The 14244-nt window shown below is 55.2% G+C and overlaps 1 protein-coding gene and 1 long non-coding RNA gene across 2 annotated transcripts in view; one reads left to right on the forward strand and one right to left on the reverse strand.

Annotated features, from left to right (window-relative positions):
- The window catches only part of Rap1gap (RAP1 GTPase activating protein), a 61676-nt gene that overhangs the window by 42901 nt on the left and 4531 nt on the right, over positions 1 to 14244 (forward strand). The window contains 12 exon segments of the mRNA XM_051173765.1: positions 3315 to 3418; positions 3653 to 3731; positions 4090 to 4143; positions 5697 to 5780; positions 5971 to 6071; positions 6203 to 6332; positions 7273 to 7428; positions 7742 to 7813; positions 8389 to 8475; positions 8773 to 8910; positions 10493 to 10624; positions 13546 to 13655. Coding sequence (XP_051029722.1) covers positions 3315 to 3418; positions 3653 to 3731; positions 4090 to 4143; positions 5697 to 5780; positions 5971 to 6071; positions 6203 to 6332; positions 7273 to 7428; positions 7742 to 7813; positions 8389 to 8475; positions 8773 to 8910; positions 10493 to 10624; positions 13546 to 13655 — 1247 coding nt within the window.
- Positions 13570 to 14048, reverse strand: LOC127213389 (uncharacterized). Its single transcript, XR_007833627.1, has 3 exons — positions 13945 to 14048; positions 13796 to 13876; positions 13570 to 13697 (listed from the first exon to the last, which is right to left on the reverse strand). It is a non-coding gene; the product is annotated as an uncharacterized LOC127213389 (long non-coding RNA).

The following is a 14244-nucleotide window of genomic DNA, read 5'->3' on the forward strand; positions in this document are numbered from 1 at the left end:
GTTGGGATAAAGCTGGGTCAGTATCCCAGAATTCTGAGTCTCAGGGAGCATCATGTGGATGCATTCATTCACAGATGCTGCAGAAGGCAGTTGGGCATTGTTAAGAGAAGAGACCCCATCATGGTTTGTGCCTTAGCTAGGTTATCTACTATATGCTCCAGTTTTCCCTTCTGTAAAAACGGCGACTATGACATCCATTTCATGTGGTTGCTAAGCCTTAGTGAGGAGATGCTAGTAAGGGGTTTTGAATGGCATCTCAAACCAAGTAAGTGCTTTTCAGCATGAGCAAATTACGAGTACCATCTGTGTACCTGATCTCTGGGCACCAACCTTATAACTGGTCTTGCACTGAGCACTAGGTGTGGAAAAAAAAATCGATCCAGACCTGGCCCTCAGCAGCCAGGGCAGGGGCTGGGGTGACAGGAGTGTCATAGTTTGACTAGGACTGGTATCACCACAGCCTCAGAGCAGGGACTCTGTCTGATAGCTGCTCCATAGACTGACACCTATGGTGACAGTCTCCTGAGTGATTACTGAGCAAGGCGATAACTCTCCGGAGTTATCAGATGTGATTTGGGTGTGGCCAGGCATGGCTATCATCACAGCACTTGTGAATCCGAGGCAGGAGGTTCACCAGAAGTTCAAGGCCTACCTAGACCACAGAGGGAGACCTTGTCTCAACAGAAACAAAACAAAAGAAGTTACTGGGTGGGCATTGAGAACCCCTGTGCTGGGACCCTAGATATCACACGGGGTGCTGTCGGTGTGCCGTGAAAATAGGGGAGTTGTGCTGAGGGCTCCAGGGCCTCAGGGCCTGGGTGCAAATGGTGGCTCCTCCTTCTTTCTATTGGTTTGGTCATGTTATCTTGGGCATTTTATTTAACCTTGAAGTGCTTCCTTATCTGTAAAAATGGGGGTAAGACAGGTGCTTGAGAAGCACTTAATAAATGAGGTTGATGGTAGCTGCCACCACACCTGTCTGCTCCCTCTGTGAGAGCAAGGCTCTCTTGTTCTTGCAGAAGAGGAAGCCAAAACTCAGGTGAGGCGACTTGGTCAGGTTCAGTTATTGAACCTAGAATTGGACCAGCTCTCACAGACCTTCACTAAGATGCTCCGGAAGAGGGTCTCCTGGCCAAGCCATTCGAGTGTGTGTGTGTGTGTGTGTGTGTGTGTGTGTGTGTGTGCATGTAATGGAAGAAGGGATAGCTTTGTGGGTTGGGAAGCTGTGTGGACCCAGGGCACTTGGCTGTCTCTAGGATAGATAGATGGTGCTGGTGCCATCAGGTTGGGGGTAGGTGGGGATTCACAGTGTGGTGACTAACCCAGCAGGCTGAGGCTCCAGCTTTTGCCTGGGGACAGGCCCAGGGCATAACACTTGATTCTACCTCCTGGCCGAGCCTGGGGTGGAGGGCGGGAGACCTTTGTTACAGGTGCCCGCTGTCTAGTTTTTCAGAAGTACTTAGGAGTTGGGGACTGTGAGCCTGGTACATAGTCAGTACTCTAAAGTTTACTGAAGGAGTCACAGTCCTGAGTGAAGAGGGGGTCTGTGGCACAGCAGGTACTAAGGTACTGGTGGGGGCTGTGGAGATCAGGGTCAGGTCAGCAGGACAGAGTGGAGGAGGGGGGTGTCTGGGGAAGGAGCAATGCCCAGCATAGGGACCACGTGCTGGCAGTAAGAGGCAATGAGGGTGGCCTTGGGACTGATTTCCTGAGACCATGACCCCTACCTTCCACTGCATCCCTAGGGCACCTTGTGGGGAACTCCCAGCCCCTGGACTTCCTGGCCAGGCATCTGTCACTCGTCTGTGGACAGTGTCAGGCATTTGGGGGTTTTCTCCACCCTCTGCCTAGGCTTGGGCTCAGGGGAGGCTCTGGGTTTAGGTTCATTCATTAGACCTAGTTCAGGGGAACTGCAAATTGGAGGGCGCACCCACCCCAGCCCTCCCTCTTTCTCCTCCCTGCCTCCACAGGCAATGTTCATGTTTAAACAAGGTTCACTTCCATGATGACTGATTCTCAGGGCGGGTGTGGCCTAACAGTTCCACTCCCAGGCCTGAACCAGCAGAGGGAGCCCAGGGTTAGGCTGGGGCTGAGGTGCCTCACTTCTGGGCTTAGAGATTCCTCCACACCACTCCCCCCACCCCCGCAAAAGGTCCCCCCAAAAGGCCTGGGTTCCCATAGAGGAGGTGCCATTCCTGTCATAGGCATCCCTTGTGCCCACTTCTTTAGGTGAGGAGGAAGACAGGAACCTGCCTGGCCAGTTAGGATGCGTCACTTCCTGTTTCTCACGGGCCTTGGCTTCAGGGGCCACTGAGCCACAGGTTGGGCAATCAACTGTTGGGCTCTTTTCCTTTCAGTCCTTGCATGTGCTAGTCTCTACCTCTCCCTCCCTCCCCACTCTCTTCATTCTGTGGAGGTCAGAAGAGGACACTGGATCCCGGACCCTAGAGTTACAGGCAGTTGAGAGCCACCTGATCCGGATCCTGGGAACAGAGAGGTCCGCTATAAGAGCAGTGCATGCTCTTAACTACTGAGCTATCCAGCCCCATCCTACCATTCTTTTTTTTTCCTTGAGATGGCCTCACTGTGTAGCTCAGGCTGACCTTGAGGTCAGGATCGCTTGCCTCAGTCTCCCTAGGCTGGAATGCCAGGTGTTCACCACCACACCTGTCTAGATGACCCTCCCTCCCTCCCTCCATTCCTGCCTCCCTCCTTCCCTCTCTCTTTCCCTTTCTCCCTTCCTTCCTCTCTCCTTCCTTTTTGGTTTTTGAGACAAGATTTCTCTGTATAGCCTTGATTATCCCGGAGTTCTCTCTGTATACCAGGCTGGCCTTGAACCCAAATACCCGCCTGCCTTTGCCTCCCCAGTGCTGCTAGGATTAAGGTGTGCACCACCACCACTGACTAGCTGGCCTTTCTCGTTGAGCGATTGCTGGGTACTCAGGGACTGGGGCATACATACATATACATGCAGGCACACAGATAAGCATGTGGCTCTGACTTTCATAAGGCGCCAGAGACAGAGTCCCAACAGGCATTCTTGAACATGGTGGCAGGCACTTTACCTCTCTCCCCTGCCCTATGCCGGTAGGTGGCCTCTCTCCCATCTAATACAATAGGAACGTGGGGCATGGAGAAGCAGGGGCTTCTCAGGCTGCCCACTTGGTAAGGGGTGGGTCAATCTGATGCAGAATCCGTTGTTGCCCATGGCATCTGCTGCTTGGTGACAGACCTCAGTTGGGACCGACTTGGCTGTCTGGTTTCCAGAAGCCAAAACCTCATCTTGCTCACTTCCCCTGCCCCTGTCACCACAGGAACACTTCAATTACTATTCTCTGGACACTGCTCTTGGCCACCTGGTCTTCTCTCTCAAGTATGATGTCATCGGGGATCAAGAGCACCTGAGGCTACTGCTGAGGTACGGGCAGTGGAAGGGGGACCCCCAAGATAGTAGGGAGGACAGGGGTCTAGAATTCGAGTGCGCAGCGCCCTGTACCTGCCTTTCTGATGGAAGCCCAGAGCGAGCAGGAATTTGCCTGAGGTCACACAGCAAGGTAGTGCCTTAGCCAGGCTTGGTGCCCTGCTGTCACCTTTGGTCCCTTGAGGTCTTCCCACTGTTGAGTCTCTAACCTGTCTAGCTTTCTCCCTCCAGGACCAAGTGTCGGACCTACCATGACGTCATCCCCATCTCCTGCCTCACTGAGTTCCCCAATGTGGTCCAGATGGCAAAGGTGAGGCCATGGGCTCCCTGGGTCTGGCACTCCCAGGGTCTCTAGCCTGCATATGGCAACTGCTTCTAAGGGCAGCCTCTTGCCGGATCCCACCCAGTGTGCATGCTGCCCTGAGTCGTCCTATGTACCTGCACATGCGTTTCTAGCTCTGTTCAAAGCAGGCACAGATCCCAGGTGGCCACAGTTCTCTGGGCCTCATTCTGAGCAGCAGTGAGGGCCCCCAGTCTTTGACTAGCCTCTGTTCCAGACTGGCCCATCTCCATCCTTTCGGCAGCTGTCTTCCCTAGACTTGCCTACCAAGACCCAGGAAGTCTCTCTCTCCTTAACCTCAGCTCAATCCCCTCCCTGTCTTTTGCAGCTGGTATGTGAAGATGTCAACGTGGATCGATTTTACCCTGTGCTCTACCCCAAGGTACCTGCCCTGACTTGTTCGCCCAGGGTGGGTGGCATCGGGAAGAGTGAGCACCTATTGGTCCCTTCTGTGGCTGGCATCTCCCCCAGGCCCTCTTGTTTGCCCCTGACAACCCTGCATTGCTCACAGTGTGCAGCAGAAAGCACAGAAGGGTTCTGTTTACCTAAAAATGCACAGCAGATAAGGAGCAGAGGCAAGGGAGGGGGGGTGTGTGCTGCTTGAAGCCTGGGATGGTCTGTGCTCTAGACTTTTTCCCCATGGTCCTTGCCTTCTAGGGGGTACAGAGAGATAGAGTAACTGTTGTTCTTTTGCTGCAGCTAATGCCTAAGAAACACAAACACGAGACTCAGCGCCCACATGGAGTTTATTGAGAGAAGGGAGAGAAAGAGGGAGTAGCTGGTGGCCAACCGAAGTCAGGAGAGAGAGAGCGGGGTGGGGGTAAGAAAGAAACTAGAGAGAGGAACCAGAGAGAGACCAGAGAGAGAGAGAGCTACACACTTGGCGCGCTTGCTTTAAAAGGGCGCTTGCGCATGTTTAACTGAGTCCTCTGGCAGCCAGGTAAGGCTGATGTAGCGATGACACGGCCATGAGCGTCCTGCCCATTGTCGGGGCAGGGGTCAGCTGGCTGCTGGTTCCTAACAGTAACAGTGATAGCCTGTTACAAGCAGTTTCCGGTCAGCCTTGTCCCCAAGTCTCATCATCCCCAAATAACACACAGAAACATTGTATTAGATATAAAGTTGTTGGCCTGTTACTAGTGTTTCTTATTGGTTAGCCAAGACCACGTGAAAATGCTCAGATTAATAGAACTTGGTTAATATTTAAAACAGAGCTAGCCAATAAGAAACGCTAGTAAGAGGCCAGTAGCTTTATAACTAATACAGCATCTCTGTGTGTTATTTGGGGCTGATGTGGCTCAGGGACCAGGTTGGCTGGAAACTGCTTGTAACAATAGCCCCAAAAGTGCATCCCCATAACAGATGCACTGACAACTCCCATGCTGCTGGCTCTGTGGCCATAGCAATTCTGGAATGGGTGCAGTGACTTCTGTCTTCTGGAAGATATAGCCTTGGAACATCCCTGGGGTCGGGGGACGGGGGGGAGGTGGCTGGATTTTTTTTTTTTTTAAATCAGACTGTGGTCCTGAAAGGCGACGGAAGGGATTTCAGAAACAAGTCCCCATATCTTGGTTTCAGTGGGAGAAACAGGCTCAAAGTGGGGAGGGGCACCTGCTCAAAACCCCAAGGCAAGCAAGCTGGTTGGACTTGGGGTATTTAGGAGCATGAGGAAGTTCACCAAGTATCAGGGAGTGAGCTGGACATCCCACAGTAGTTTGGGGTGGCCTTGGCCATAATAGGCAGGGCTCCTGGTAGAACTTGGAAATCCAACAGAATCAAAGCTGGGTCCCAGCCTTGCACAGGCCTGCAGGATGCTACTGAAGGCAAAATGCAGGCAGCAGGGGAATGGCAGAGTCTCCCTGTGACCTTGCTTTGAGAGAGAGTGGGGGGGACACAATGGTGCTCCCAGCAAACACTGCCCCACGCTCTCCACAGGCCTCCAGGCTAATCGTCACCTTTGATGAACATGTTATCAGCAATAACTTCAAGTTTGGAGTCATTTATCAGAAGCTGGGCCAGGTGTGTTTACCCATCCCTTTCCCTAGCCCGGCCCTGTGGCCCATCCCACCTCACCCTCAACTGTCACCTGCCAGAACACTCAGCTTCCCAGGATCTTGGGGACTACCCAGGGACTACTCTGGGAAGAAATGGACTGAGGGGGGCCTCTCAGGAGCGGCAACATTGTGACCTTGCCCCATGTGGTCTCCAGACATCTGAAGAGGAACTCTTCAGTACCAATGAGGAAAGTCCTGCCTTCGTGGAGTTCCTTGAGTTCCTGGGCCAGAAAGTCAAATTGCAGGACTTCAAGGGGTAAGTCCCAGGGTCAGGTGGCTAGCGCAGATATGACCACGTTCCTGAGCAGGGAGAGAGCCCCATCTTGGCCCCACAGAGGCCTGACTGGAGCTGGAGACTGAGCCGTGGCCTGGGGGGCCTGGGGACAGGTTCCGAGGAGGCCTGGACGTGACTCATGGACAGACGGGGACCGAGTCCGTGTACTGCAACTTCCGCAACAAGGAGATCATGTTTCACGTGTCCACCAAGCTGCCATACACAGAAGGGGACGCCCAGCAGGTAGCCCGGGCACCCATCCACCTGTTTTCCTACAGTCACCTGTGACCCCATCCACTTGTCTGTTCAGCATCCATCACACCAGACTCAATGCCGGCCTTGTGATGCAGATATGGAAATGAACCTTTCCCCCCACGCAAGGGTGGGCTGTAGATGGAACAGGGGAGCGGGAAAGCCCTGGTTTTTGCCCCTGTGGAGTGATGATGATAATGACATCTACAGGGTAGATGAGTTAAAGGAGAGGGAATGTGACTAGAGTAGATCACACACAGCAGGAACAAGCGGCATGTGGGGTCATGTAGGGGTCCTGAGACTTGGCAGAGCCGGGTGTTAGGAAGGGCTTTTAAGATAAATGACAGGCTGCCAAGTCGCTAACAGAAGGAAGTGAGGAGTCCCAAGAAGCAGCAATAGGGAGTTCAGACATGAGCATAGAGACAAACTCAAAATTCAGTTTACCATGTCTCAAGGGTTCCCATCAGGCCACCTGCTCGACTTCACCCCCTGCCACAGCCCAGGGAGCTGGAAGGGTGATAGATGGTGGAGATGCAGTATTCTTACTGGCCTTTTCCTTTGGCTTTCCCTTTTAGCAACACTAATTCCATTGTTCAGTGATGGACCGTGTTTGGGGGGATTGAGATAGGATTGAGATAGGGGAAGGGCTGAGAGGCAGGACCTGAGTTTGAGACTTGGGTTCAGGTCCCCAAGGACATCGGGAGACCTTGGGGTCTCTCTTCTCCCAGCTTCCGTTTTCTCATCTGTCAGAGGTATCCAAGGAAACGGGAATAATTTTAAGATGTTCTGCCATTTTGGGGGTGGGCAGGAAACACACATCCCTAGATGTGTTCTGTGCTTGCTCCATCCCCACCTCCAACCCCACATACCCTGGTCCCCTATCCCACTCCCGGCATGGCCAGGCTATGAAGGCCTGTGGCCCTGTGCTCAGTTGCAGCGGAAGCGGCATATTGGGAACGACATCGTCGCTGTGGTCTTCCAGGACGAGAACACGCCCTTCGTGCCGGACATGATTGCATCCAACTTTCTGCATGCCTACGTGGTGGTGCAGGCAGAGGGGGGTGGCCCTGATGGCCCCCTCTACAAGGTAGGTGAATTTGGAGCCTCCCTGGGCTTGTGAGCCGTGAGGAAGGAGGGGCCACTTACCTCCCAGTCTGGCCTGGTCTTATCCCACCTCCTCAGCCTTCATGAGGTTCCCCCCCCCCACCAGCCCCATCCTGCAAACTCAGGGCAATGGCTGGAGGAATGGAAATTCTGATTTAAAAAGCCCCCACATTGAGCGGCCCCAGGGCCTCCTTAACCCCATGGGATAGGAACTGATTTAGGCGTGTCTAGATCCTGTGAGCAGGGTGAACAGGGTGGGCCCTGGGCCCCACAGAAGCAGCTTCTTCCCCTTTCAGGTGTCTGTCACTGCGAGAGACGATGTGCCCTTCTTTGGGCCCCCCCTCCCGGACCCTGCTGTGTTCAGGAAGGTGAGAAGCAGCCCCATTCTGTAATCACCAGAGCAGAACTGAAGTGCGAAGGGGCTCTCTGAGGGGCCACAGGCCTGCCTCAGGAGGACCCGAAGCCCCACTCTGTGCTGGGATCTAGGTTCCTCTTCACCCTGCAGCTACACCACCTCTCTTTGTCTTGATAGATGCTGTGACTTATTCTACAAGGTCACAGAGTACACTGCAGGGCTGTTTGTCATTTTTCCTAGCTGACTGTAGCCTTTCATTTCTCTTCTCTCTGACAATCTGACCTCTAAAATGTTTTGTTTTTTTTTGGGGGGGTGAGGGTGCACACAGGTCCCTGTCAACCTCTTAGTAGCCACATGGCAAATCTTCATTTGATCCCTCTCTCCTCCTGCATGTTCTGCTGGGACCTCCCAAGTTAGGAGGGTGCCATCGGGGTACAGGGTCCCTTGCAGGTGCCTAGCTAGAGAGCTGAGGCCAAGGAGAAACACAGCAAGGCATAGCTCAGGAGATCCGGTGGGATTCACGCAGCTCAGCCCCTTCCCGTAGTGTTCGCCTGACCCTCCTTTCGTCTCCTCTCTGGGGGCTCCCAGGGGCCTGAGTTCCAGGAATTTCTGCTGACGAAGTTGATCAACGCTGAGTACGCTTGCTATAAAGCAGAGAAGTTTGCCAAACTGGAGGTATCATGGACTGGAGGGATGGGCACCCTCCCTGGAGGGAAAAGGCATGGTCAGACCTTAGCTTTGCAGGGCTGAGTGGGGACAACAGAGCTACAGGTCAGGTGAGAGGCAGCAGAGGGCAGGGTCTAGGGGTGGGGAGGAGGGGGAAGATGCCGTGCAGGAGGAGGGGTAGAGAATTGTGGAAGCCAGTGCAGATACCTAAGGACCTCCCCATGCCTCGCACAGGGTAGGTGAAGCCAGGATTGGAATTGCCAGGCCAGGGGTTGATCTCTGGGGTCTCTCATGGCCGACCCACAGGAGCGGACGCGTGCTGCCCTTCTGGAGACACTCTATGAGGAACTCCATATCCACAGCCAGTCCATGATGGGCCTGGGTGGCGACGATGATAAGATGGAGAATGGCAGTGGTGGGGGCGGCTTCTTCGAGTCTTTCAAGGTGAAGGCCCTGGGCTCTGCCTTTGCAGGATGGGGCTTGGGTGGGCTGGGGCTAATGGAAGAGTGGGGCACAATGGCTAGAGGCAGCTCGGGTGTGCATGGGCCTGGGGTGGGGCTCCTGGTCTTATCTCTAAGAGTGGGATCTGAGGTGTGGCTTAGGGTTCCGTGAGGGAGGTGTGGCTAGTGTGGGGTTAGGGCAGGTCTGAGTCCTGAGCATGTGGCTGGATGGGGTCTGGCTGAGGGCTAATCAGATCTCTGCTTAGAAGTGTGGCTAGGATTGAGGACATAGCTGGTGGACCTACACTTTCCGGTGCATTGAAATTTGGAGGAGTGCTCTGCGCTTTGGGTAGTCTGAGCCAGGGAGAAGAGTATAAATAAAGTGGGGCTCTGGTTTGGGGTGGAGTTAATGGCTGGAGAGGCTCAGGAGAGGGTCTAACCTGGGAGCACCACCAAAGGAGTCCTCCAGATGGCAGAAAGGAGCCCCTGGTGCCACGGTCTGAGGACAGAAAAGGGGAGGAGGTCTGTCTATTTAAAAAAAAAAAAAACCAGGCTCAGGAGGCATAGTGGACCAGGTGACATTGCAGAGGGACCTGGCCATGCGACCTCCCCTGGTACTTTGTGGTTTCACTAAGAGCACAGAGTCCCTGCGTTTACATCTCAGACCTGCCACTTACCAGCTTGGTTGAGCATGCTCCAAACCTCAGTTTATCTGCTGAGTAGGGAAATGGGGGTCATGGCAGCCCAGCACACAGAAATGTCTTTGAATTATTTGTGAAGCAGTTAGTTTAGCATAATGTGGGGTGTAAACTCCTGCGAGGCGCCCCCAGCTGCAGGGTGTTAGGCAGCTACTGGCCCTCCTAGAGCACTGGGTGGGAGGAGGGCTCACTTATGCAGGCTCAGCTAGAGTGGGAACTGTGGGTTCACTTAGGAAGGTGAGTCCAGTGGCCCACAGGCGACACCAACAAATCGACCTAGAGAGACTTGGCCCTACCACCAGAGTCAGGGACTCACCGACTGGACACAGGTCTAGTGTTTCCTTTGAGCAAATCTAAGGGTTTCTCATCTAGCTGGTACCACGTAGGGGCCCTGGATTAGGTCAAAGCATGCCTCCAAGGCAATGGGATCTATGGGGATGGCATAGGGTTTGGCCCTATGGGCCCTAGGCACACCTCTGCCTAGGTTTTCTCCTGGGTAAGGTGCACATTAGATGGTCCCACCTTGTAGGGAGGCTTGGATGGCAGAGTTCTAGCATGGTCTGAAAATGAACAGATAGCAGGGGAAGGACCCCAAGAGAGTCCCACAGGGCTCCTGGTGTGCACAGTCAGCCACGTGCACACTCAGTATTGCCTGCCATCCTCATGACATCCATGGGACAGCATGCTGGCAAGACAGCCAAAGCCCAGCTACTCTCAAGCATTCTGCCTCCCTGCCTCTCGATGCATCACAAAGGGGTGGGGCTTCCAAGGTTCACCCAGAGGGCCATTGGTAGGGTGGGGCCAGAGGACCATGTCCCCAAGGTTTCCCAAAGACAAGAGGCCCCCAGGAAGCCCAGACCTCCTTCATACCCACCCCTATTCCCACAGAGGGTCATCCGGAGTCGGAGCCAGTCCATGGACGCCATGGGACTGAGCAATAAGAAGCCCAACACCGTGTCTACTAGCCATAGTGGGAGTTTCACCCCCAACAACCCTGACCTGGCCAAGGCAGCTGGAATAGTGAGTGTCCCCCCACCTCCCCTGTCCCCCCCCCCGCCCCGGGCCCTTGGTTCTCCCTCCTCCTGAGGCCTGGCCTTACCTCCTCCCACTGCCCTGTTGTTCATGCACCCATCCCGGGCACTGGACTTGGTGTAGACCCTGCTTTCCATGGTCAAGTGCCCCGATCAGGATACTGGGATACTGTGCCCCAGCCCCTTGGCCTTCTCCTCCTGGCCTTTTGTTTATGTGGGCGTGACTTCTGCAGCCTCTATGTCCCGATCCTTACTGAACACCCACTGTCTTTTGTGTGCTGGGAACTGGGCTGCTGTGTGGGCATTTACTGTCAAGCCTTAGGTTTCTGGAAACACCTCTGTATGTCAGGCTGTGGGCATCACTGTGTGTCAGGACCTGGGCTGCTGTGTGGACATGCACTTTCTGAGCACCTGCTGTGGTCCCAGCCCTGAGTTCTTGTGAGCACTACTATGTGCATCACCCTGGCCTGCTGTGTGAGCGCCTACTGTGTGTCGGAAAATGGGCTGCTGTGTGGGCATCTACTCTGTGAGCACTTACTGTATGCCCCAACCCTGGGCTGTTGTGTGAGCACCTACTGTGTGTCAGGACTTGGGCTGCTGTGTGAACAAATGATGTGTGCTAAGCCCTGATTATCAGGGGACATATGCTGTCTGCCAGGATGTATGTTGCTGTGTGGTCATTTCTTGTGCGGCATTCTATGTCTGCGGCAGCTAGGACCTCAATGCCTGTGACTGCCTTTTGTATGTCTGTATTTGGGCATCTGTGGGGGCTTCTTCTGAGTGAACCCCTTCACTATAATTACTAATTGTCTGCCAGGCTCTATGGGAGTCTACCTCCAACACAGTGAATTCTACAAATCTACATTATGAACTTAGCTGCTTTGTGCCATCTAGTGGCCACCTTAGACACTGCATCCACTGCTCGGCCCTTCCACCCCCATTTGCGCTCTCACAATCCACCCACAAACCCACCCAAACATCCTTCTACCCATTCATCTGCCCATCCAACAGTACATATACCCATCATACTATTCATCCACCCATCTGTCTACCTACCTGTCCATTTGTTCATTCCATCCATCCACTTACACATCTATCCACCCATTTACACATCCATCGATCCATCCATCCACCCACTTACAACATCCACCCATCCATCCATCCACCCACCCATCACTTACAACATCCATCCATCCATCCGTTCATCCATCCACTTACACATCCATCCATCCACCCACTTACAACATCCATCCATCCATCCGTTCATCCATCCACTTATATATCCATTCATCTTTCCATCCATCCATCTTCCCATCCACTCACCTGTCCATTTATCCATCAGTCCATCCATCTGTTTACCTACCCAGCTGCCCATCCTTCTCTTACTGTCTGCTGCATGCCGAGCCCTGTGCTTTGTGCTGTGAGGCTGTGTCATGTGGCAGGAGTCTTTCTATCCCCTACCATCTACCGCGTGGTCTGGTCTGGCCAGGGGAGCAAGGTGAGGTCTCTGCTGTCCAGTGGTCACCAAGTCCATTGTCATCTAGGAGCTGGCCCAAACTTCTCCCCAGGTTCTCAGCCCCCTCCCTTCCTGCCTGTGGAGTGGCCTGGCCTCCTGGGGGTGGCTGTGGAGGGGCCCCGGGGTTAGGGCCAGGCCAGCAACACCCACCGTGGCAGTAACCAGACCCATTTCTGTTTTTGTTTTTACACAACTCCCCCCTCTTCATGTGGCTTCTTACTCTTCCTGTTTCCTCCTCCTTTTCTTCCTTCGCCATCTGTCATCCCTCATCTTACCGTTTCTGCTTGCACCCCCTCCCAACTCTTCCTATGTCGCCTCCTCTGCCCCGTCTGTGCCCCCTGCCCCTCCCTACCCCTCGGTTTCTCTTGTGTGCTCTTGCGGAACCTACCTGCCGCTGCCTCCTTTGTCTCTCTTCTCTCCTTCCCTTCGTGTTCTCTTTCCCACCACTGTGTACTTCTCTGCCCCACACCAGTCATTGCTTATTCCCGGGAAAAGCGCGAGTAGATTCGGACGCCGGGGCAGCGCCTTAGGCATAGGAGCTGTGGAAGAGGTTGCCATCCCATCCAGGGGCCGCGGCTCTGGAGCTGCCTGCACCTGCACGCGCTGTTCTCTGCTCGTTCTCAGGACGGAGGCCATATTGGGGACGTTGCCCCTCTCCCGGGACAGGCCCAAGGGCGTGCAGGGCAGAGTGCCACAGCTCTGGTGACACTGGGACCCGGTCAGAGTCCCCTGGCCCTCACTAGGAGACTCTGGCCTCTAGAACCCTGACTGGGTCCTTGCCGGGATCTGGTACTCAAAGACTCTGCCCCAGCTGCACGTCTCCCAATATTGCCAGTTCTGCATGAAGCACCATTCTTCTCCCTGTGTCCCTCCCACACCATGAGCTGCCTGCAGGTCCTGTCCCGCCCTTCATGCCTCCTCAGGGCCACTTCCTACCTCCCCATGCTGCTGATGCCGGGCATCCCGCCATAGTGTGTGTAAAGGGGGATGTCCCTTCTGGGGGGACAGAGCCTGAAGTCTGAGGGTGCAGGCACCCTCCCAGACGCTGGGGTTGCCACTGCTTTCTCACTACTACTTTTAGGCTGGAGCTCCCATGAGGCCCAGGGGCAAGAGGCGGGGCTGTCTGAGCATTTGTCCTTCCTCCTGACCCCAGTGGCTGCCCCCTGCTCTTCTTGGACTTGGGTCCAGCACAGACATGCTGTGTGTTCTTCGGAGCAACACTGGCCCTCTCTGGGCCTGCCTGTCTATCAGGCAGCCCTCCGGAAAGCACATTTTCTCTCCTTTCTTGCTCATCACCTGTTGGCTTCAGGGCGCAGTGGCAGGGCCCCAAAGGGAGGTGGGGGCCACTGGGGTTCCAAGGCAGGTAGGCACTGAGTTGGAGTCTCTCCCCACAGTCCCTGATTGTCCCTGGGAAGAGCCCCACAAGGAAGAAGTCTGGTCCATTTGGCTCCCGCCGCAGCAGCGCCATTGGCATCGAGAACATCCAGGAGGTGCAGGAGAAGAGGTGGGTGAGTGGGAGCCTGACCTGCAGGGGGCGCCAGCACACCTCTCACCCTGACCTGCAGGGGCACCCAGCACCTCCCACCCTGACCTGCAGGGGGCACCAGCACACCTCCCACCCTGACCTGCAGGGGCACCCAGCACCTCCCACCCTGACCTGCAGGGGGCGCCAGCACACCTCCCACCCTGACCTGCAGGGGGCGCCAGCACACCTCCCACCCTGACCTGCAGGGGCACCCAGCACACCGCCCACCCTGACCTGCAGGGGCACCCAGCACACCGCCCACCCTGACCTGCAGGGGGCGCCAGCACACCTCCCACCCTGACCTGCAGGGGGCGCCAGCACACCTCCCACCCTGACCTGCAGGGGGCGCCAGCCCACCTCCCACCCTGACCTGCAGGGGGCGCCAGCCCACCTCTCACCCTGACCTGCAGGGGGCGCCAGCCCACCTCCCACCCTGACCTGCAGGGGGCGCCAGCCCACCTCCCACCCTGACCTGCAGGGGGCGCCAGCCCACTGGTCCACCCTGACCCCTGCCTGCGCTCTGCCTCATACCCCTCCAGTGAGAGCTATCATCTAAGATGAAATGCTC

This window comes from Phodopus roborovskii, unplaced genomic scaffold (genome assembly GCF_943737965.1).
Source record: "Phodopus roborovskii unplaced genomic scaffold, PHOROB, whole genome shotgun sequence".
Lineage (NCBI taxonomy): Eukaryota > Metazoa > Chordata > Mammalia > Rodentia > Cricetidae > Phodopus > Phodopus roborovskii.